This window comes from Leuciscus leuciscus (assembly GCF_965113295.1).
Source record: "Leuciscus leuciscus genome assembly, chromosome: 3".
NCBI classification, from domain to species: domain Eukaryota; kingdom Metazoa; phylum Chordata; class Actinopteri; order Cypriniformes; family Leuciscidae; genus Leuciscus; species Leuciscus leuciscus.
In genome coordinates, this window is record NC_138727.1 from 59,641,627 (window position 1) to 59,666,842 (window position 25,216).

At 48.7% G+C, this 25,216-nt stretch overlaps 2 protein-coding genes and 2 long non-coding RNA genes across 4 annotated transcripts in view; all 4 read right to left on the minus strand.

The window, feature by feature from the left end:
- Positions 1 to 25,216, minus strand: part of LOC309493708 (B-cell receptor CD22-like) — a 273,995-nt gene that overhangs the window by 113,055 nt on the left and 135,724 nt on the right. The window lies entirely within an intron of this gene.
- LOC309493749 (uncharacterized protein) lies at positions 1,658 to 15,031 on the minus strand. Its single transcript, XM_082162975.1, has 2 exons — positions 12,939 to 15,031; positions 1,658 to 2,269 (listed from the first exon to the last, which is right to left on the minus strand). Exon 1 carries the CDS (start codon positions 14,931 to 14,933, stop codon positions 13,752 to 13,754), a length of 1,182 nt encoding a protein of 393 aa, XP_082019101.1. The 5' UTR covers positions 14,934 to 15,031; the 3' UTR covers positions 1,658 to 2,269; positions 12,939 to 13,751.
- LOC309493992 overlaps positions 9,101 to 25,216 on the minus strand; it is a 138,752-nt gene continuing 122,636 nt past the window's right edge. Inside the window, exon 3 of the long non-coding RNA XR_014204170.1 lies at positions 9,101 to 9,739. This is a non-coding gene — a long non-coding RNA (uncharacterized lncRNA). The remainder of the gene's footprint in view (positions 9,740 to 25,216) is intronic.
- Positions 22,324 to 25,056, minus strand: LOC309493957. The gene is made up of 3 exons (XR_014204134.1): positions 24,735 to 25,056; positions 22,911 to 23,857; positions 22,324 to 22,455 (listed from the first exon to the last, which is right to left on the minus strand). It is a non-coding gene; the product is annotated as an uncharacterized lncRNA (long non-coding RNA).

A 25,216-nucleotide genomic window follows, 5' to 3' on the forward strand; every position in this document is an offset into this window, starting at 1 on the left:
CTTATACTCACACTCTTCCTCCTCTAACTCACACTCTTCCTCCTCTAACTCACACTCTTCCTCATCTTATAATCATAATCTTCCTCCTCTTATACTCATACTCTTCCTCCTCTTATACTCACACTCTGCCTCCTCTTATACTCACACTCTTCCTCCTCTTATTCTCACACTCTTCCTCCTCTTATACTCATACTCTTCCTCCTCTTATACTCACACTCTGCCTCCTCTTATACTCACACTCTTCCTCCTCTTATACTCACACTCTTCCTCCTCTTATACTCACACTCTTCCTCCTCTTATACTCACACTCTTCCTCCTCTTATACTCACACTCTTCCTCCTCTTATACACACACTCTTCCTCCTCTTATACTCATACTCTTCCTCCTCTTATACTCTTATACTCACACTCTTCGTCCTCTTATACTCACACTCTTCCTCCTCTTATACTCATACTCTTCATCCTCTTATACTCATACTCTTCCTCCTCCTCTTTTTTTTTCCGCCTATCGTGCGTCTACTCTACACCCCTACCACTAAAAAAAACCTAAAAAACCCTCATAGTTACAACGCTGACTGTTGAGCAGACGCGTCTCCAGCCTATTAGTGATCCAACGCTGGATACTCTTAAAGGTACGTCCGTGGATCACGGCTGAACGCGTCTTCTCCACACTCACTTACAAACAAACATTTTTTTTTTTCGCCTATCGTGCGTCTACTCTACACCCCTATCACAAAAAAAAAAAAAAAAAAAAAACATAAATAAAAGGATTATATCCAAGACTTCAGTCATAAATTAGTATTAGGCTAATATTGATAGCATCACTGGTAGCTTCGTTGCTAACTCACTGTCCATCTGTTAAAATGGCGAATATATCAGATGTAAGTAGTCTACCTTTTGGTGCAGGTGAGGACACATTTGAGCTGCACGCACTGCAGTCTGAGCTGGAAGCTATTGAGAAACAGATCCACGACCTTTTATTGAGAAAGGGCCAAGCTGAGAGACCGGTGTTTGGCTCTTGAAACATCACGCGCCGATGCACACAAATCAGTGTTTAACGTTACTAACCCGCTGACTCCGACCGCGTCTACTCCGTGCGTTCCTCAGCATCGGTCGCAATCAGCCATGGTCTCGTTCACTCCGGCTCCAACACGCCACCACGAAGCCTGGGTGGTTCCGCAGCGGAAGACGCGAGTCAGGTTTAGACCAAGACTTTCTCCGACCCTCCCGGTTTTCGAGTTATCCACACAAAACCGCTTCTCCCCTCTACGCGAAACAGAACGCGATGCTGTGATCATCGGCGATTCCATCGTTCGGCACGTACACGCTACGTTAGGTAAAAGTAAGGTGCAAAGTCACTGCTTTCCTGGTGCTCGTGTTTCTGAAATCGCTGCTCGCGTTCCCGAGATCCTGAACGGTGACGAGCGCGTCGGAACTGTGGTCCTGCACGCGGGAGTGAATGACATCAGGCTGTGCCAGACGGAGATTCTGAAGAAAGACTTCAGGAATCTAATCGATACGGTACGCAACACATCGCCTGAAACAACGATCATTGTGTCAGGACCGCTTCCCACGTACCGATTAGGGCATGAAAAGTTGTGTTAATGTCATGGTGCAATGAACAGAAACTGCTCTTTGTAAATAATTGGAATCTGTTTTGGGAGCGTCCTAGGCTTTTCCGTGCTGATGGCTTACACCCAAGCAGATTCAGAGCGGATCTTCTGTCAGATAACATCTCCAAAATGTTAAATACCCTTTGACTAGTAACCAAAAGTCCAAATCATAGTCTCTGCTGCACCAATTTAACTGATATAAATACTAGTGTAGAACATTGCATAGAAACCGTGTCTATTCCTCGTTTAGTGAGATCAAATAATAAATCTACTGCAGGATCTAGGAAAAACCTAATTGTTATTAAAACAGAAAATGTTGCTATTAGTAAACAAAAACTATTTCTAAAGCTAGGTCTTCTAAACATTAGATCACTCACACCTAAGGCAGTTATTGTAAATGAAATAGTCACAGATAATAGCTTCGATGTACTTTGCCTTACTGAAACCTGGCTTAAACCAAATGATTATTTCGGTATTAATGAGTCTACTCCTCCTGGATACTGTTATAAGCATGAGCCCCGTCTGATTGGTCGTGGCGGAGGTGTTGCAACCATTTATAGAGATATTCTAAATGTTACTCAGAAAACGGGTTATAAGTTTATTTCATTTGAAGTACTTGTACTAAATGTTACGCTCTTAGATGTTAGAAAAACATCCCTATTATCTCTAGCCTTGGCTACCGTATATAGACCGCCAGGGCCTTACGCTGATTTCCTAAAAGAGTTTGCAGATTTTCTCTCAGACCTATTAGTCAATGTCGATAAAGCATTAATTGTTGGAGATTTTAACATACACGTAGATAATCCAAATGATGCGTTAGGAGCTGCGTTTACAGATTTATTAAATTCATTTGGGGTCAAGCAAAACGTCACCGGACCAACACATCGTCTTAATCATACACTCGATTTAATTATATCACATGGAACCGATCCAACCGATATAGATATCATTCCACAAAGTGATGAAGTCACTGATCACTACATGGTAACTTGCATATTACGTACTGCTGTAATATGTCATGCGGCGTCGCGTTATCAACCAGGCAGAACAATCCTCCCATCCACCATAGATCATTTCTCAAATTGCTTATCTAATCTGTCTCAGCTGCTGCCTGAACCCAAACAAACAGATGAACTAGAAGAACTAACTAGCACTATGAGCACTATTCTCTCTAGAACATTGGATGTGGTTGCACCTATTAAATTAAAAAAGGTCAGAGAGAAAAATAAAGCACCATGGTATGACAATACTACGCATGTTTTAAAGAGAGAAACCCGTATTTTAGAGCGTAAATGGAAACAAACTAAATTAGAGGTCTTTAGAATCGCGTGGAAAGACAGTATGTCACGTTATAAAAAGGCCCTAAAAGCGGCCAGGGCTGAGCACCTCCGCAAACTAATAGAAAACAACCAAAACAATCCAAGGTTTTTATTTAACACCGTGGCTAGACTAACAAATAAACAGACGTCACCCGAACAAAATATCCCATTACAGTTCAGTAGTAATGATTTCATGAACTTCTTCACTGAGAAAATAGAAAGCATCAGAAACACAATTGTAAACGTTCAATCTTCAATCACGCCTTATAATTCAGCTTCAATTATCACCCCGCAAGAACAATTACAGTGCTTTACAACTATAGAACAAAAAGAGTTAAATAAACGTATCACTTCATCTAAAACAACAACATGTTTATTAGATCCTATACCAACTAAACTACTGAAAGAAGTGTTACCTGTAGTGGAAGAGCCTCTCCTCAATATTATTAACTCGTCTTTATCTTTAGGTCATGTTCCAAGAACATTTAAACTGGCAGTTATAAAACCTCTCATTAAGAAACCACAATTAGATCATAATAATCTAGCAAATTATAGACCCATTTTAAATCTTCCATTTATGTCTAAAATATTAGAAAAAGTGTTGTCCGCTCAACTGGGCTCTTTCTTGCAACAAAATGATATCTATGAAAAGTTTCAGTCTGGATTCAGACCGCATCATAGCACTGAAACTGCGCTCGTTAAAATCACAAATGATTTACTTTTAGCTTCTGACCAAGGCTGTATCTCAATACTAGTTTTACTTGATCTTAGTGCTGCGTTCGATACTATAGATCATACATTACTCTTAGATCGACTACAAAATTATACTGGTGTTCAAGGACAAGCACTAAGCTGGTTCAAATCATACCTATCTGACCGCTACCATTTTGTCTATTTAAATGGAGAAAAATCGATCATAACTCCAGTAAACTATGGAGTGCCGCAGGGATCTGTATTAGGCCCTCTGTTATTTTCCATATATATGATGCCACTTGGAAATATTATAAGGAAACATGGAATTAGTTTCCATTGTTATTGTGGCGAGGGGGGCGTGGTTTTGCGAAGTCTGTAGCAGGAGAGAAAGGAGGGGGCTGATCGGTGAGTAAGTAGGTCAAGTGCAAAATGAGGAACACCTGTGTCTGATTGCAGTGATTGGCATGGAGAGACCGGTTATAAGCCAGCATGCGGGAGGAGATGGGGGAGAGAGTTGGACTGGAACCTCACCTGTACGCTGTGTTTGAATGAAAGTTGTGATTGTTATTTGTCCTCTTTGTTATTACTGTGCGTGGCACGGTGAATGCGCTACGTGCGCCTCTTTTGTTTATTTGTTTATTTTTATTTTGCAATTAAAGTGAGTGTTTCAGTCACGCCGACCCCTGTCTTCTTCCTTCCTTGCAATACAACATTGAACCCCGTTACACTGGTGCCGAAACCCGGGAAGGAAGAAGATCGCCGCCATGCAGACTCCGCCAGGTACACCATTTGCGGACATCATCCAATCGCTCGCTGGTCTTCACCAGGAACAACATCAACATCTGCTGGCCATAAAGGAGGAGCAGGACAAACGGTTCGAGGCGCTCCTCCGAGGCCAGCATGAAGACCGCGAGCTGTTCCGGAGCTGGATAGACCGGGAGGTTAGGGCCGTCCCCCCATCGGACAAAGACTCGTCCTCGCCGATACCTCTCAACAAGATGGGCCCCGAGGATGATCCGGAGGCATTTCTGGAACTGTTTGAGAGGTCGGCTGAGGACCGGGGATGGCCCTCGACGGACTGGCCAATGCGGCTGATACCCCTGCTGTCCGGAGAGGCGCAGGTGGCCGCACACCAACTGCCAGTCCAGAATCTCCTGGTCTATCAGGATTTAAAGCGGGCCATTCTCCAGCGGGTTGGCCGGACTCCGGAACAACACCGCCAGAGGTTCAGGACGTTGAACCTCGAGGAGTCTGGCCGACCCTTCATCATGGCCCAACAGCTCCGGGACTCGTGCCGCAAGTGGCTGATGGCCGACGGAAGCGACGTCGAGGAAGTCATCGATCGTGTGGTGCTGGAGCAGTTCGTGGCGCGGTTGCCAACAAAGACCGCGCAGTGGGTCCAGTGCCACCGCCCGACGTCGCTGAACCAGGCCATCCAGCTGGCGGAGGACCAAATGGTGGCGTGCCCGGGGGTCGGCGAACCCCTGCCATCTGCTTCTCTCTCTCTTTCTCTCTCTACCCCCCCCCCTAAGCCCTCTCCCCTTCCCAGGTACCGGGTGAATCTGCCGCCGCGGCCGGCTCCAAGGTGGAGGACAGGGGGTGCTGCGGAGCCGGTATCTGCCCCCAGGCCTCTTCCCCGGGGAGGGGGCCCATCGAGGGGGGGATTCTCTCCCCAGGCTGCGCTACCTCTCTCTCCACGCCAATCCCTTGACCCGCTTCCTGCCACTGGAGCGGCGGGGAGGTCCGGGCCGGCTTGTTGGCGCTGCGGGGACCCGAGTCATTTTATCGATCGGTGTCCGGTGATGGAGGTGGGGACGCTGATCCGGGTCCCCGATGCGCCGCAAGCTGCCCCCGATCAAGCTGGCCTGTACCAAATACCCGTGAGTATAAAGGGGGGTACTTTTCAGGCTCTGGTGGATTCAGGCTGTAACCAAACCTCTATACACCAAAGCCTGATTCAACCTAAGGCATTGGATAATGGCCGCATGGTTAAGGTACGGTGTGTGCACGGGGAAGTGGTGAATTATCCGTTAATGCCTGTGGATATTCAATTTAGGGGACAAAAGCATAGTGTGGAGGTGGCGATTAACCCGCATCTCCGGCATCCGCTGATTTTGGGGACGGATTGGCCAGCGTTTAATGAATTATTGGGTCATTTATGTGCGGATGCTTCTTGGGTAGAAAAAGATAAAAGGAAGGTGGCGACTGCTCAGTTGGGAGAAGCTGATCCGGAACCTCTGGGTACTGGTTCAGGGGAACAGAGCGCACTGGAGAGAACCATTCTCTCAGAGCGCGATGATTTTCCCCTGGAACAGTCCCAGGATGACACGCTGAAACATGCCTTTGATCAGGTTCGCTCTATCGACGGCCAGCTTCTCCACCCAGACCAACCGCTCACCTATCCGTATTTTACAATTATAAAAGATAAGTTGTATCGGGTGACCCAAGATGCCCAATCAAAGCAGGATACAACTCAGTTGTTGGTACCCAAAAGCCGTCGGGAAATGCTTTTCCAGGCGGCTCATTCTAATCCAATGGCCGGGCATTTAGGACAAACAACGACACTAAACCGTCTCATGGCCCGATTCTTTTGGCCGGGCATTCACGAGAATGTACGCAAGTGGTGTGCGTCTTGTCGGGAATGTCAGCTGGTGAATCCACCGGCCAACCCAAAAGCACCATTGTGCCCTATTCCGTTGATGCAGGTCCCCTTCGAACGAATTGGTATGGACCTCATCGGGCCATTAGAACGGTCAGCACGGGGACATCGCTTTGCTTTAGTCCTGGTGGACTACGCAACGCGATATCCTGAAGCAGTCCCGCTTCGCAATATTTCCGCAAATAGCGTGGCGAGCGCTCTGTTTCAACTAATCTCCCGGGTGGGAATCCCGAAAGAGATTCTCACCGATCAAGGCACGGCGTTTATGTCACGAACGATACGCGAACTTTACGAATTATTGGGCATTAAATCGATCCGGACCAGTGTCTATCACCCACAAACAGACGGGCTGGTCGAACGATTTAACCGCACTTTGAAATCCATGATTCGAAAGTTTGTACAAGAAGACGCCAAAAATTGGGATCGGTGGTTAGAACCCCTCTTGTTCGCTGTACGGGAGGTCCCTCAAGCCTCCACGGGGTTTTCCCCCTTCGAGCTTCTCTATGGGCGTCAGCCCCGCGGGGTGTTAGATGTCCTTAGGGAAACTTGGGAGGACGGACCTTCAGCTAGTAAAAATGAAATTCAGTATGTCCTGGACCTGAGAACAAAACTCCACACTTTGGGGCGGCTGTCACGGGAGAATTTGTTACAGGCTCAGGACAAGCAAAGTCGGCTGTACAACAGGGGGGCTAGACTGCGTCAATTTACACCGGGAGAGAAAGTGCTTGTATTACTTCCTACCTCTAGCTCAAAATTACTCGCAAAGTGGCAAGGACCTTTTGAGGTTACACGGCGAATTGGAGATCTTGACTATGAGGTAATACGAACAGATAGGGGCGGGGCACATCAAATTTACCACCTCAACCTGCTTAAAAAATGGTCTGAGGTGGAATCAGTGATGCTGGCGATGGTAGTGAGTGGAGAGGAGGATCTCGGTCCAGAGGCGAATGTCAAAACAAAATCTCTCGCCCTGGCCGCTGGGGGAGACCACCTCTCACCATCCCAACTCACTGATGTGCGTAATTTACAAGCAGATTTTGCTGATGTGTTCTCGCCCCTGCCTGGTCGGACGGACCTCATTCAACACCACGTTGAGACAGAGCCGGGCGTGGTGGTTCGCAGCCGGCCGTATCGACTGCCAGAGCACAAAAAGAAAGTTGTGCAAAGCGAATTAGAGGCGATGCTAGAGTTGGGAGTAATAGAAGAATCTAGCAGTGACTGGGCGAGCCCGATAGTTTTAGTTCCTAAAACGGACGGCTCGATCCGGTTCTGTGTAGATTACAGGAAGGTGAATGCTGTGTCGAAGTTCGACGCTTATCCAATGCCAAGGGTTGACGAATTGCTTGATCGGCTGGGTACTGCTCGTTTTTATTCGACATTGGACTTAACCAAGGGATATTGGCAGATCCCCTTATCTCCCTTATCCAAAGAAAAAACAGCTTTCACCACGCCGTTCGGGTTACACCAATTTGTCACTCTTCCTTTCGGGTTGTTCGGGGCTCCGGCAACGTTTCAGCGTCTGATGGACAGGATTCTCCGACCGCACGCTGCATATGCCGCTGCCTACTTGGATGATATCATCATCTATAGTGGTGACTGGCAGCGTCATATGCAGCAGGTGCGGGCTGTCCTGAAGACGTTGAGACGGGCGGGGCTCACGGCCAACCCGAAGAAGTGTGCAATTGGGCGGGTGGAAGTAAGGTATCTGGGCTTCCACTTGGGTCATGGACAAGTGCGTCCCCAAATTGATAAGACGGCAGCGGTTGCGACTTGTCCGAGACCTAAGACCAAAAAGGAGGTTAGACAGTTCCTGGGGCTGGCGGGTTATTACAGAAGGTTTGTGCCTAATTATTCGGACCTCGCCAGCCCGCTGACTGATCTAACTAAAAAGGAGGTACCAGATACGGTTCAATGGACGGAGCAGTGTCAGCGGGCTTTTACCCAGATAAAGGCTGCTTTATGTGGTGGACCGCTCTTACATGCCCCTGACTTTTCTCTCCCTTTCATCCTACAGACCGACGCGTCGGACAGGGGGATGGGCGCGGTCCTGTCCCAGGAGGTGGAGGGTGAGGAGCGGCCGGTGCTGTACATCAGTCGAAAGCTCTCTAAGAGAGAGACGGGGTACAGCACCATAGAGAAGGAGTGTTTGGCCATCAGATGGGCCGTTCTCACCCTCCGCTATTACCTCCTGGGACGGGAGTTCACCCTCTGTTCGGACCACGCTCCCCTGCAGTGGCTCCACCGCATGAAGGATACCAACGCGCGGATCACTCGTTGGTATCTCGCTTTACAGCCGTTTAAGTTCCAGGTGATCCACAGGCCGGGTGTACAGATGGCTGTGGCTGACTTCCTCTCCAGGAGGAGGGGGGGGGAGGCTGCAGGCCGGATGGCTCCCCGGCCTGAGTCGGGCGGTGGGGGTATGTGGCGAGGGGGGCGTGGTTTTGCGAAGTCTGTAGCAGGAGAGAAAGGAGGGGGCTGATCGGTGAGTAAGTAGGTCAAGTGCAAAATGAGGAACACCTGTGTCTGATTGCAGTGATTGGCATGGAGAGACCGGTTATAAGCCAGCATGCGGGAGGAGATGGGGGAGAGAGTTGGACTGGAACCTCACCTGTACGCTGTGTTTGAATGAAAGTTGTGATTGTTATTTGTCCTCTTTGTTATTACTGTGCGTGGCACGGTGAATGCGCTACGTGCGCCTCTTTTGTTTATTTGTTTCTTTTTATTTTGCAATTAAAGTGAGTGTTTCAGTCACGCCGACCCCTGTCTTCTTCCTTCCTTGCAATACAACATTGAACCCCGTTACAGTTATGCTGATGACACTCAAATATATATTTCATCACGGCCGGATGAAAACGCTAAATTTTCCAAATTGACAGAGTGTGTTAAAGATATAAAAGATTGGATGACGCGTAATTTTCTTTTATTAAATCCAGACAAGACAGAGGTAATACTTATCGGTTCAAAAAACCGCCCACAAAACCTCGCACAATACAACTTTAACATCATAGGATTTCCTGTTACTTTATCCTCTACAGTAAAAGACCTGGGTGTTATACTCGATTGCAACCTGTCTTTTGAAAATCATATTTCATATGTTACAAAAACAGCCTTTTTCCACCTTAGAAACATTGCTAAGCTACATAATATGCTATCAGTTTCTGATGCAGAAAAGTTAGTTCATGCATTCATGACCTCGAGACTGGATTACTGTAATGCTTTATTAACTGGTTGTCCTGCATCCTCAATAAACAAGCTACAGTTAGTCCAAAATGCCGCCGCTAGAGTTCTTACGAGATCAAGAAAATATGATCATATAACACCGATTTTATCATCACTGCATTGGTTACCTATAAAGTTCCGTATTAATTATAAGATATTGCTACTGACTTATAAAGCCCTAAACGGCTTAGCTCCAGTCTATTTAACGGATCTTCTATCACCCTATAATCCGTCGTGCTCTTTAAGATCACTAAATTCAAGGCTTTTGGTCATACCTAGGATATCCAGAACCACCAAAGGAGGGAGAGCATTTTCACATTTGGCCTCAAAACTCTGGAATAGTCTTCCTGATACTGTTCGTTGCTCAGACTCACTCTCCCAGTTTAAAACTAGATTAAAGTCGCATCTCTTCAGCCAGGCATTCATATAATCCTACAGTTCAAACTACAATCCGGCCTCTAGCTCGTAAATGCCAGAGGAGAACTGGCCCCCGACTGAGCCTGGGTTCTCCCAAGGTTTTTTTTTCTCCATTAGGTCACCTGATGGAGTTTTAGGACACCATTAGGTCACTTGATGGAGTTTTTCGGTTCCTTGCCACTGTTGCCTTTGGCTTGCTCAGTTGGGGATATTTTGGGGATATTTAATTTAATTTTATCAATCAATAAATTCCTCTTGAAACAAACTTTGTTGTATTATTTTAATTTAATACTGTGAAGCTGCTTTGATACAATCTGTATTGTGAAAAGCGCTGTACAAATAAACTTGACTTGACTTATACTCATACTCTTCCTCCTCTAACTCACACTCTTCCTCCTCTTATACTCACACTTGTAACGGAAGGCAGGTCACCCGGCTTGCGTGTTGATTAAATTACTGAGATTACCCTGTGATCAAACCCCCCTCTCTAGTCTGGTTTACAGACACCCCCATTGTCTTAAAACTTCGGCGCCAGGACGTGCCGACCGAATGGAGCCTCCTATCTGCATAAATCATTGACCCCTGGTTTTAAAGGACCCTAATCTATTTTCTGAGTAAACACACAACCTTCTGTTCGACTGTTTCGGCTAAGATATGTGATCAGCAAAACGCCAGTCAGACTGGAAATGCTATAACCCCTGGGGACTTTCACAAGATCCCAACCCCCCCCCCAGTGTCTTACCAGATGTAAAAACATGTGCCCACTGTTAACCTCATCAGCGCGAGAGTATGTACGCACACACATACGAACTCCCCCTGCTTCAGAGTGACAAAAGTTCACAGCGCAGTTTGAACTTTCAGTGACTTCATGACTCTACACACACATATGCATACATACTCGAGGACTGCATCTATTTCCCGACCTCGTGTGTTCAAAGTTATCTTTCTAAATGTTTAAAATGTATTTCTTGAGGTGTTCCGTGGTCTCCATACCCAAAATACTATCTATATAAGCTGTATTTGTATGTAACCAATTTGATGTGCGTTTAATCACGAGAAATTATGTATCTTTGTGTTATTGGCTCACAGAATTATCATTCGCGGTATTGTTTTGTTCCAAAGAACCCAACGGTGCTGAATCTTTAACACAAAATATCAGAGGATGCATTCTTTCATTAATACCAGTTTCATAAGTGTTCATGAACGAGTTTATTCCGTCAGTACATAGTCAGAGAAGGCGTGTACCTTTGCAAAACGTAAGGAGGTGGCCACAATCGTCCTTCCAGACGATTGGGTCACGCACGTGAGAAGGCGTGACTTTAGCGACTTCAAAACACGGCGCCAGATCTCTCGTACCTCGTAGCAGTTTGCCAGAGAGAGAGAGAGACCCGCCTCCTTCCTTCTTCCAAGAAACCTTCGTTTGCTTTTTATTTCTGTTTTTATTCTAAGTCTTTCTTTTCTTGATAGTTTATCTCAGTTTGATAATTTCTTACAAACCAAAGAAAACCAACTTAAGGCTAAATCATCTTTGGCTAAGTTGAACGCTCTGAGTTACCATCGCAACGAGCTCCGCCTTGACGACGCATCAGACCACGTGTTCCAGGCTCCTTTTGTACACAACAGACGCACGAAACGAGGGCCAAATAGGCAGAACAAGTAAAGTACACGATTACATTCTTAAATTCGCAATCCGAAAGAAATGCTGTTTAAGTTGTCTAATAATTACTAGAAACTGTTGGGGTCTCGGTGTGAAGGAATGTTGTAAACTGTCTTTGCCTTTCTCTAAATTCTCTCACTCATTCTTTACGCACACACTTATCCTCACACACACACACACACACACACACACACGCACGCGCTCAAAGGAAAACACACACACGTGCTCTCTAAAACCCACACACATCCCCTTTCACGCTACCATCTTGCACACACACCAAAACTCTCTCCTTTTCTCTCTCTCCTTTTCCCTCTCTCATTTTCTCTTCCCCTCTCATAATATTTTGCTTTATTTTATTTCTTATTTTGCGATCGTTTATATTGTTTGTTTGCTATGCATATTTACTCCTGCGTGATTGAAATAGTACATGTAATCTTAGTTGTTTGATTAAAATCCTATAATCTTTATGAATTGAATCTGTCTCATATTGTTCCATTACTGAAATCCCTGAAAGTGTGATTGCCTACACGCTCTACCCTTTATTTTACTATTAAACAATCTAAGTTGTCTAAGACACGAAAATAATCATTCCTTTGTGGCCACAGGAAAATTATTTGTTGTGTTGGAGACAATAGGTTTCTGTTCAGAAATCGTGCATCCGATCTGCCGGACGGATGGTTGTATGATAAATGAGAATTAACCCCTACCTAAATTTCCCCTAATTAAAATATAATTCTATCTACTTATATCAATAAATACTACGAGTAATCTTGGTAATTGTTGATATACGTTGAGGTCTGACCTATTCCCTCTTTGGAATAATTTAATTTGTGTAAACGGCATATGCATATTCATATCTTATGAATATTACCTCTCATTTGAGCTAATAAATTCCCTAAACTAGAGGCATTGTCGCTACATATTAATGTTTTTTTCGAATGCGGGCACTTTCAAATTTCATTTTGGGACAAAATATTCAGATTTATATTCATGTGTGATTTTGGAAGTTTAATGTTTTGTGCGCGCGTTTGAATCAACTGATCAAGGCGAAAAGCCGTATCAGTAACCCGCCAGTTATTCCCTGGTTGTGGAGAAAACTGCAGTTTTACAGTATTGTTACAAGTCTAAGTTAGAAAAAAGAAGAAAAAGAAAAATCTCTTTTGCTTGACTGCGTACATATAATTCTGTCTTAAGACCTGTGTTTGAACAAAGGAAAGTTCCCTCAGGCGTGTTACCGGTATTCTGTAAACCCCGAGAGCAAAGTACTCCGGGTCGGAAAAAATAAAAGATCTTATTTTATGTTGCTAGCAACGACAACCACGGGTTGTGAAAAGCTGGTTTAGCTGTCCAGCGAAAACGTACTCGGTTACTAACGTAACCTCGGTTCTCTCTAGAAGAGGGAACGAGTACTGCGTAAGATATCTTACGCTAGGGGAAAATCCTTTTCCGCGAGATATTGAAGCCAAAAATTATCCTTAATTTTGTAATAATGCAAAACGCGTTGCAGCAGCAATGCAGACATAGGCGAGACAGCTCGCGCGCCTATTGGCTGCTCTGCGGCAACTGCAGCAGCCTATCGAGCGAGGCCTGGCGTGACGCCAGACCCAATCAGGGCACTTCGCGCCCGCTGCGTCACGTCCCGCCGAAATGGGCGTGGTCTAGGCCTATAAATATCGCTCGCAGGCAGCTATTATCTGGTTTTTCATCATCGAAGCAACCAGAGCGTGTGCATGCACGGCAAGATACGCAGTACTCGTTCCCTCTTCTAGAGAGAACCGAGGTTACGTTAGTAACCGAGTACGTTCTCTTACGAGAGGTCTCTCGTACTGCGTAAGATATCTTACGCTAGGGGACCCAATGTAAAACGCCGTGCATGCTGAGATCTGACACCAAAAACCCAAGGGCGAAAACCCGGGGTACATATAGTGCACAATCACTCAGTGAACTCACAGAGAGTCCGGGAAGAAGGAGGGGTGCAGCCTCACTTTTCCACATAAAGTAGCGTCGAAGGGACGCGAATTTCATCATACAGACAGGGCGGGGTACGGCCTGAACTGATGGGAAAAAATGTGGGTCTTACACAGTTTGCCCAGCTTTAAACTGTCGAACATTGAGCTGTGCTCAGCAAACGCAGCATTCTGAGCTGAACGCATCAGGTCAGATAATACTGGTGGTTTAGACCGACAGCAGCCTGGCCTGCAGGGCGGGAACCTCTAGGTTATAAAACCTTATAAATGTAGACGGGGAGGCCCAGCCTGCCGCCATACAAATATCTTGCAAGGCAATCCCACTTGACCAGGCCCACGAAGAGGCCATGCCTCTCGTGGAATGCGCTCTGACACCCAAAGGGCACTGCATGCCCTTGGAGGCGTATGCCAGCGCTATAGCATCAACTATCCATCTGGATAGGCTCTGTTTCGACGCGGCTAGTCCCTTAGAACGTCCGCTAAACGAAACAAAGAGCTGTTCCGTCTGTCTGAAAACAGACGAGCGAGACACATAAGCTCGTAATGCCCTGACTGGGCAAAGGAGGCTCGCGTCTCTTTCCTCATCAGGGACCGGTAGGGCTGACAGAGAGATAATCTGCGCCCTAAACGGTGTGTTGAGGGATTTTGGAACATAACCGTGCTTAGGTTTGAGTATAACTTTTGAGTCATTGGGCCCAAACTCCATGCACGCCGCGCTCACAGAGAGCGCGTGCAGATCCCCTATGCGCTTCACTGAAGCGAGAGCCAGCAAAAACACCGTTTTGAAAGACAGGTGTTTCAAATCGATTGACTGCAAAGGCTCAAATGGCGCACCTTTCATGGCTTCCAGAACCGTAGAAAGGTCCCATACGGGGACTGAGGGAGGTCTGGGAGGATTCAGTCTCTTAGCTCCTCTAAGGAAGCGGATGACTAAATCGTTCCTTCCTATTGACTGACCAAGCGTTGTTTCTGAGAACGCTGCTATAGCCGCCACATAAACTTTGAGCGTGGAGGGGGCCCTGCCCCCATCCAACAGCTCTTGTAGGAAGGAAAGCACCTCCGTCACATCACAGTTTGTGGGTGACACACCACGGGCTGTGCACCAGCCCGAAAACACTGACCATTTCGAAGAATAGAGTCGTCTTGTAGACGGAGCTCTAGCCTGCGTGATCGTGTTTAATACTCCTTTAGGGAGTCCAACATGTACCCGTTGATGGCCCAGACATGAAGGGACCATAGTTCCGGGTGAGGATGCCAGATCGAGCCGCGGGCCTGTGAGAGGAGATCTCTCCTCACTGGTACTGGCCACGGGGCAGTACTTGCTAACTGCATCACGGCTGGGAACCAAGGTTGGTTTTTCCAGAACGGTGCTACCAGCAGTACTGAGCATCCTTCTTCCCTGATCCGTTCTATCACCTGAGGCAGGAGAGAGACGGGGGGAAAAGCATAGAGCGGGCGGCGGGGCCACACATGGGACAGCGCGCTCCTGCTCTTGGAGAAAAATTCTTGACAGTGAGCGTTTTCTTGAGACGCAAACAGGTCCACTTTCGCTCTGCCGAATTTCTTCCACAGCAGTTGGACTGTCTGTGGGTGTAGGGACCATTCGCCTGCCGGAACATTGTTCCTGGACAGTCTGTCTGGTCCTATATTCATGATCCCTGGCACGTGCGCTGCTCTGAGCGAGCGCAGGTTGCACTGAGCCCATACCAGGAGGCGTTCTGCCAGCCTGTACAGTTTCTCGGATCTGATGCCGCCCTGGCGATTTATGTAGGACACCACAGACATGTTGTCCGAACGGACCAAGACGTGGTGACCTTTTATTTGGGGACAAAAACGCGTCAGCGCGTTGTCTACTGCCAGCATTTCGAGGCAGTTTATGTGCAGGAGCTTCTCCCGTTCTGACCACTGGCCGAAGAACGGTCTGCCCTCGAGCAGCGCTCCCCATCCCGAGGTGGACGCGTCCGTGGACACCACTTTCACCCTCGAGGAAGTCCCCAGGCTTACACCTGATTGGTACCAGTCGTTCGCTTTCCAGGGTTTCAGAGCTGTAACGCATTTCTGATTGACCCTGAGGCGAAGCAAACCGGGTGCCCACGCTTCGCGTGGGACTCGCGCTTTCAGCCAAAACTGCAGCGGGCGCATGCGTAGCAGACCCAGCTGGAGCACTGACGATGCTGAGGCCATGAGACCTAGCATCTTCTGAAATCTTTTGAGCGGGACAGACGCGCCGCAGCGAAAAGAGTTCGCTGTGCGTCGAATGTCTACCGCGCGCTGTTGTGATAGTCGCGCTATCATGGATAGTGAGTCCAGTTCTGTGCCCAGGAAAGATATTTTCTGGCTGGGTGACAGGGAGCTCTTCGCCCAATTGACACTCAGACCCAAATCCTCGAGGTGATCGAGTAAAATGGTCGTGTGTTCTATGAGCACTGCGCGAGATTGCGCTAGAATCAGCCAATCGTCCAAATAGTTCAGCACTCGCATGCCTCTCATTCTGAGGGGTGCGAGCGCCGCGTCCATGCACTTCGTAAATGTACGGGGTGCTAGGGACAAACCGAACGGCAGGACTGTGTACTGATATGCCTGGCCCTCGAAGGCGAATCTCAAATATCGCCTGTGACGTGACGCTATCTGTATTTGAAAATACGCGTCTTTCAGATCTATTGACACAAACCAATCTCCTTGGCGAATCTGCACAAGGATTTGCCTGGTCGTGAGCATCCTGAACTGTCGCTTCACAAGCACTTTGTTCAGCTGCCTTAGATCTAGTATGGGTCTGAGACCCCCGTCTTTTTTCGGTACCAGGAAGTATCTGCTGTATAGCCCTCCCTCGCTCTGATCTTGAGAGAGAGGTTCTATGGCCCCTTTGCTCAATAGTTTCGTCACTTCGGCTCGAAGTAGATGTGCTACTTCTGTTTTTACCGTGGTCTCGACGCGCGCCACATAGCGGCGAGGGCGTCGGCGAAACTGCAGCGAATAGCCTCTTTCTATAATGTTCAGCACCCACTTCGAAACCCCGGGTAGCTTTGCCCATGCGTCTGCATGGATAGCTAGGGGTCGAATACGAAGCGCGCTCCGCTCGCTCAGCGATGGAGAAGCTTCGGTGTGCTGTAACACAAGCGTGTCGCTCGTGACATTTGAGGCATGGGGCGCGCTGATGACAGCGGGCAGATTGCCCGCGCTCGACTCCTCTACGGTGGTTAACCGCGAGGGGGAGGGCTGGGCGGTTCCCGTGGGAACTGTCATGTCTATGTGTTGATGTGGGCGCGGGACAGCGGGCACATTTATCACACCGAAAACATCGTTCGCTTGCGTGAAGCGAGTGCACGTTGGTTTCGTTTTTACAGAAACCGTGAGACATGCATAACGTGGTGTTAGTGGGCACTGGGTAGTGGGCACGTTCACCATGTTTGAAGCGCAACCGATCTGAGTCGGTTTTATGTGCGCGAGCCCTGTGTGACGGGCTGTGCTTATGTGTAGGGATGGGCACTGGGCAGTGGGCATTCTTACTACACACGAAACACCATCGGCCGTGGCCGGGACACCAGAAAATACACTCTTTTGGGGATTTATCTGGGTAGCCGTGAAAACGGCATTTGTGTGCAGGCAAGCGGGTGACAGAACCGACTTGTTGGCTGCAGAAAACACTGGAACAGTCACATTTTCTGGAACTGAACGAGCGAATAGCTTTGGTGTGAGTCCGGCCGCAGCGGGACTGGAACACCGTCGTTTTCCTAGCTGTGCTAGGACGACTTCGGGGCCTCGGGCTTCACCGTGATCCTAGGTCGCGAGCCGCGTCCTGCGGGGCGGCGACCGGATGAGCGGGAGCGCGGTCTCGCGCTTCTGGCCTGGCGGCGTTGTGAAGTGGAGGCAGTGGACGGTGGCTGTGGCTGTGAGCTCTGAGCAGACGGTTTCGCACGGCCTGCTGCAGAGCTGGAGCGCTTCGGGAGGAAGTGCTTCATGGCCTGAGACGCTTTCTGTACCTCTGCGAATCTCTCCGCGAAATCTTTGACGGAGGATCCAAAGAGGCCTGTGGCGGAAAGCGGGGCGTCGAGGAACGCGGTGCGTTCAGACTCGGCCATTTCCGAGAGCGTCAGCCAGAGATGTCTCTCAGATACGGTGAGAGAAGCCATAGTCCGTCCAATGGCTTGCGCTGCGGACTTAGTAGCACGAAGAGCGAGGTCCGTGGCACTCCTTAAGTCCGGCACACAGATCGCGTCAGGTCCTTCCTCATCCAGCTTACGGAGGAGATCGGCCTGGAAGATCTGGAGCGTTGCCATGGTGTGCAACGCTGACGCAGCTTGCCCGGCGGCGGAGAAAGCGCGGTGGAGCAAGCTCGACGTCGTGCGGCAAGCTTTAGAGGGTAGGGCCGGCTTAGCGCGCCGTCCAGCGGAGGGCGGGCATAAGTGGGCCGCTATCGCCTCTTCAACCGGCGGCAGCGAGAGGTATCCTCTGTTCTTGGCATCGTCAACGGCGGAGAATGCCAAAGAAACAGCAGGACGCACTCTAGCAGAATAGGGGGCGCTCCAGGACTTGGCGACTTCTTCGTGTAACTCAGGAAGAAAAGGCGCCGGTCTGGACACAGGCGAAGCGCGCTCCCCAGGCAGGAAAAATCCATCCAGCCGGTTGTGAGCGGGCTGCTCAGGCGAAGACCACTCGAGGCCGAGGCTCGCCGCGGCCTGTGCGAGTACTCGCATGAGTTCCGTCTCAATAGAAGCTCTCTTGCCTGACGAAGTGCGGGCAGGGGGTGCGGGGTCCTCAGAGCCCGCCCAATCCTCACTGCCTGACGCCAGGATAGAGCAGGAATCATCCTCTCCCAGCAGGGCTTCCTCATCCGCGATATCAACGGAAGCGGCGGCAGACGGCGGCCGCTGTCCGTCAGGAAGCGAAACAGAAGAAGCCGGGGAAGCAAGCGGGCGAACCGGCGAGCTTTGGCGGCTGAGGGAGGGTTCCGGGGCCCGCTGGGCACGGCGCTTTTTACGGCGCGACGCCGCGGCGGGCGGGGGAGCAGTCTCGGTGAAGACGGCTAGGCGAGTCCTCAGAGTCGCCATTGCCATCAGCTCGCAGTGAGGGCATCCGCCGTCAGCGAGCGCGAGAGCTGCATGTTCCTCACCCAGGCAGGAAACGCAGATCACGTGGCGGTCCCCGTCGCTGAGTGTGGCTCTGCACGAGCCGCAGGAAGGCATCTTTAAAAAGACGCTAGCTCTTTTAGAAAATGTGTGTCGCGGCGGCGACACACACACACAGAAATACAGTGCAAATAAAAGAGAAGGATATAAGCGCCGGAAAGCGCAGCAGGAAGGCAGGAAGGCGGCGCGGCCAGCGACTTCAGTGACTCGTCCCGCTGAAGGTGCTCTCTCTCGACGGCGCGGCTTCTAATCCAGCTCCAGCGATGCGTGTGCTTCGCTTGAAGGATGAAAAATCAGATAATAGCTGCCTGCGAGCGATATTTATAGGCCTAGACCACGCCCATTTCGGCGGGACGTGACGCAGCGGGCGCGAAGTGCCCTGATTGGGTCTGGCGTCACGCCAGGCCTCGCTCGATAGGCTGCTGCAGTTGCCGCAGAGCAGCCAATAGGCGCGCGAGCTGTCTCGCCTATGTCTGCATTGCTGCTGCAACGCGTTTTGCATTATTACAAAATTAAGGATAATTTTTGGCTTCAATATCTCGCGGAAAAGGATTTTCCCCTAGCGTAAGATATCTTACGCAGTACGAGAGACCTCTCGTAAGAGAACCCCGTTTCAGTGTCTGTACAGACCAGGCACACGAGATCCGCCGCGATCTCCTTGTAATTTATTTTGCAGTGTGGTTTTTGTGTTTGCAAAAGTCTGCATGTGTGAAAACTGCGATTGCTGAAGCAATCTCTATAGGTGCATATCAGTTTCAAATTACTAACTTGTGATTTTGTTCCGCTGATCGCAACACCGCCATCGTGTGGTCAACGGCAGATAAGACCTGCCGTTCATTGTTTCCGTCTCGATTTTGTTTCCTCAAAATTCACGGCGGTGTTTATCTAATAAGCTGTTTAAACACATATTTGCATCTACGGCTTGCTAAAGTTAGTTAAAACAACCTTTTTATTTTGGACTGAGATATTTTATTCTGAGTTTGATCTCCAGAAGTGTAAAAAACAACAACTTAGAATTATAAAATTCCTCACTCCAAAAACATTGATTGTTCACACGGAGGGAGAACAGCGCCCCTTGTGGCCGCACCCTTCCAGATCAGCTATATCAATTCACTCTGCTCTGCTCTGTTTCCATTTCTATCTGCCTCGATGACTCTGTCCTGTTTTGTTTGATTTAATAATTTACTAATAACTTCAGTGCTATTGTGATAATTATTAGAAATCATTCCATTTCTCTGCAAAAACATTGTATTTAGATTTGATTTGAAATTGAAACAAATTAATGTGGTTACTCCCACTATCACAGTCAAGTCATCATAGCTCCTGAGAAACACAGCGCCCCCAGGTGGAAGCTCCCTTCCCAAGTCAGCTATCAGCTTTCTACAAATTTACTCTGCTGAAATTCATTTCATGTATGCTGCCCTCGAATGATTAGTTTATAATCATCACAAAATAACTTAAGTGTTGTTTGATTGTTATAAATAATCATTCAAATTCTCTGTTAATCTCCCCAGGTTTATTTGAATTTGATTTTTAAACTAATTTCGACTTGAAATTTAAGTGTGTCCAACGTTAAGGTGAACCACGGAGAGGAAGAGTGCCCCCTAGAGGCTCTATTAACCCACTACAGCGGTCTGCTGCACCCTTTCTCCTGTTTCCACCTGCATTGGGGTACCACTAACCTCCTTCTGCTTCACTTTTAATTGACAAAGACCATACACCTCTTAATTCGGTTCTTCTGCTTCCAGGCAAGAATCTCAGCACCTGCAGTGGACTAGAGGAGTCCCGGTTCGACCTCTGTGGGTGAGTCTGCCAACTGACGTTACTGACCCTGATCGTGCAGTGACTCTTGAGTTTCTCTCATCTCTGCCACTGGCTGCGGCACGCAGTAAGTGACATCAGCAATCTGGTGCTTCGGAGTGTCAGCCACCAAGCCGACGCAACAGCCAATTGTTGGGACCGCTGCACAAACTATAGGCAGTTCCTGCCACGCCAGGTTACCCTGGTTACCTCAGTCCACTTCAGGTCAACTGAACTTTGATAAAAAAAAAAACCCTCTGCCTCTCATTATAAGCCACATAGTCTTAAATATTCCCCCGCCTACACTTTCTAAGTGTTTGGGTTTACCTCTTTCTCCCTAAGACACAGCCTCTGTGCTATTATTGTTCAAATTGCAGCACAGATCAAATCACTCAGGTTTATTCTCACTGTGATATCTTTGTTTAATTTTTTTTGTTTCTTCCTCCCCCTTCAATCCTCTCGCACTCGTGCCTTGCATGTTCTGTTGTGACTTGTTTTCCAGCTCACCAACGAGACCCCAAAAGGCTAAGTAATAGAGTGACGACTGGGCAGTCTCAATTTCGGGTCCTATGCTGACCCGCCTAACTGTCTAAAGTCAGTTAGCCCAAAGGTTCTATAGACGGTACACCGTACTATAGCCCATTAGCCTCAAGACAGCTTGCAGGGCCCCTTTTTGTGTGTGTGTGTTGTGTTTCCTCTGCCTACAGTGAGTCAACATGTCGCGCTCATCCAGCCCTGCGGCTCATTGGAATGATCTGGAGGCATGGTTAAGCGCCATGACAACCGGCTGTCTACCCAAAGACTTCGGCGACCTAAAACTCCTGACCCGGCAGGAACTGGACTCCAACGTGGACCAGCTCATGTCCCAGGACCCCACGCAGGCTTACAGCTCAAAAGAATGGAGTCGCATCATCGGAAGTCTCTCTCACTACCTGGTGGCCCAGGCACGTTTGCTGGAGGAGGATAACGCCAAGCTGGAAAAGGAAAACACTGGACTAAAAACTCAGCTGGAGGAGGCCTGCAAACAAAAGGACGAGGCACAAACACGTCTGGAGGATCTCCTACTGGAGGCCGAAACTGAGGAGGAAACACGCCCAAAGCTACAAAAGGAAGTGGAACAACTGCAAAAGGCTCTGGAGGATCTGCGCACGGAAACCGGCGAAAGATTGCAGGCGGAGAAACGAACCGCGAAAGAACTCAATGACAAACTAACCCGTGGCGAGGCGTTGTTGGAAAGAGCCAATGTTGAATTGAAAGACAGAGATGCGAAAGCTAAGGCTTGTGAGAAACATTTGCAAAGAGCCCGAGCTGAAATTAACGAGCTTGTCCAACAAAGACAAGATCTTAAATACGAACTTGACATTGTCCACAGAGAACTCAAACATTCTTACAAATTCCAAACTGACCTGGAAGAGGAAACAAACATCACCCCGTTTCCCCTTCCCGGCGAACCGGCACTCCACAGCCGAACTTCTACAGCTAAAGAGGAAGAGGAAAGCCCACGTCAGGACAACTTCCCACCTGCCGAACAAAGGAAGGACCCCGTCCCGGAGGGGCGAGCCACCAGTCACAGCATCTAAAGAACTGGACAAGCTGGCAAGAAACATTCCTACGTTCAACCCAAATCCAGCAGGGGGCAGCGACGTGCACTCTTACCTACAGGACATTGATTTCCACCTACAAACTGTGGCCAACGTCACTACTTGGGACAAGTTATATCTCCTCCGGATCACGTCAGGGCGTGACGTGAGGAGCTTTCTAGACTGTCAGCCAGAGACTGTCAAGATGAATAACACACAATTACAACAAGCACTGATCCGCGAATTCTCTGATCCCGAGTCAGACCAAGGCATAACCACGGCAATGGACCTCAAACAAGCTCGACTGGAAACCCCGCAGGCCTACTACGGCCGCCTGCGACAAGCATACTTCGGTCCAAGGAATGAGGCGGACATGGAGGAAGATGTCAATTTCAAAACCCTCTTCCTGCGGAATCTCCATCCAAGCCAAAGTGCGCATCTGGGCGTCCTTGTTTGCCCGCGGACCATGTCGATTCAACAATTACGTGACCTGGCTCACAAAGCCTACGTCAAACAAAAAACTGTGTCTGATAAAACTGTAAAATACCCCACGGTTTGCCCTGTTTCAGAGCCCTCTCCAGAACTGACTTTAGAGGGCGCACAACCCCCCAGGTACAGACCCGTCAACAAAGACGCCAGGCCGTTCCAACCCAACAGAGGTCAGCGCGGACAAGGAGGGGGTGCACGCCCAAGACAGCTAAACGACCGCTTCGGGGGATCCTGGGACCGGCATCGCTTCTCCCACAACCAAAAGGGAGGAGGCAGCTGGGATGCCGACCGACGCCCCAGAAGAAGTCGACCCCAATCTCCCCGAACAACAAGCCCAGAGAACCGACCAAGGGACCCCTCTCGACACGACACAAGCTGGAACGAACCTCCAACAAAAACGGGGCAGCCACGGCTGAAGCGGCAGAACTTCTGAGCATACTGAGAGAGTTTCTCCAAAAGAAACCTCACAAGGAAGACAAAGATAAACCAGACACTGCATGACTAAACCACATGCCTGAAACCAACGCCACTCCCAACGCTCCTTCCGCTGACAGCCCACCTGACACTGTTGATAAACCGCAACCTACGAACCTCGCTGCCACATCACTGAATGACAGCTCCACCCACTCCCTCCAGCTGACTGCCCATCAGAACACGGTTTGTCAGCCACAGACTAATGAATTCATTGTTGCATCACCAACTGACATTTCTGACTCACTCCAGCTGACTGCCCATCAGAACACTGTTTGTCAGCCACAGACTAATGAACTCATTGTTGCATCACCAACTGACACTTCTCACTCACTCCAGCTGACAACAACACTTCCTGAACAGGACTACAGCAGCTCTCACAACAAAGTACCAGACAGTGCTGTCTTGGTGATCTGCACCCACAACGAGCCACCCGATACCTACCCTCACTGTTTGTCAATCAACACACAAGACCCAACACCAAAACTCCTCGGGAATCTAATTGAGAGAGGAATGGCACGAAAACTTTACTTAACCATTACCTTGGAAAAGGAAATGCAGCTCGAAGCCCTGCTGGACACCGGCTCTGATCTCACACTAATTTCTGGTCAACTATTTGAGAAACTCAAATTTGAAGCTCAAAGACAAAACCGAACTCTGAAATTCCACACTTGTGAGCTGAATGTGCAGTCATACAGCCAAAATGACATCCAGCTAAAAAACGCAGCTCCCATTCACCTGGCAATTGGTCCTATGAGCATAGTCCATCCAGTCTATATTTATCCAATGAACACTTATCAATTCCTCATAGGCAAGGACCTGCTGGACCGCTTTGAACCCTTGCTAGACTTCAAGCACCTCCAGGTTTGGGCTCAAGTGCATGAACCCCTCCCCCTTCAGCCTCACAAATCCATTAAACCAGACTGTCAGGTCACAGGGTTCACAGGAATTCCCTCAGCCAGCCAGGAGAACACAGTCACAACAGCTGAGCAGAGTTCAAGTTCGCTACTCTGCACTTTCAGAACCACACAAGACTCTGATAACTACTGCCCCCAAGTAAACACTGACCTACAGCTGCAGGATATAAACACAACAGACATTATCCTGGCACTGTGGGCAGACAACTCAGCAATCAGTCTCTCACTATTCAATGCAATCATTGAAAAGACTCCAGACCTGCCCTATACCAGCAAACGCACCCGTTTCCCTTTGAACTCAGATCCATCCTCAATGACATCTGCCAAAGGGATCTGTGCCTTGAACTTGAAATGGAATCACCGGTACTTAACCCATTACTTCCTGATCCTGGAAGATCCAGCCCACAACGTCTACATTGGAGCAGACATCTTGATTCGCCTCAAGGCTCATGTGGACATGTTTAATGAGGTTGTATGGGCTCCATTGACTTCGCAGCCACCTGTTCCCATCAGTCATGACAATCTACTGTCAGGGCAGACCATCCCTGAAGTCTGCACTCTCATCAACGAACAGGGAACGGTGGTACCTGCTTACACTAAAGGAGTCGCTGTGCGGCTCAACCTGCGACAGGGCCAAACCCTAAACCACACACTGGCTTTCTTCCAACCTTCACCTGAATGTGTGGAACTCTGACTCACCCAGTGTCATCAAGTGTCATCTCGGGTAGTATATATTCTGTTCAACAATTGCACAGCAACTGACATCAGCATCCCAAAAGCCTACCGCCTGGGATGGCTAGTCAGCCACGACTTTCATGACTTTGACCTGATATTACCCGTCATTGGGCCCATTCCACCTGCACTGATACCTGAGGGACATACTGACAACACATTGTTCACAACACCCTTCCAATTCATTGCCATCACATCTGTCATGTCGGTGGCCAAACACCATGTGTGCAGAACGGAGCTGACAGAGGATCAACACCTCGCAGTGTACACAGTCTCCCACCAGCCGGTCAGTGAGACTGATGCACCTGCCATGCCTGTTAAAACCAACCCGACTGATGACAAGCCAACAGATGAACCGTACCAAGGTTTCGAATCTCAAGTGCAACAAATTCTACAGGATGCTGATGCACTCCAGGAGGATGCAGACCACCAAAGACTACGACAAGTCCTTTATAAATTCAGAGGAGCCACCATCTTCTCTACACTCTATGTGGCCTCGGGATTCTGGACCATTCCAGTGCACCCGGACGACCAGCACAAGCTGGCATTTACATTCAG

Coding starts and splice junctions, on each gene's coding strand:
- LOC309493749 (XM_082162975.1), bottom strand. CDS start 14,933: ATGCTCAGTACTGCTGGTAGCACCGTTCTGGAAAAACCAACCTTGGTT.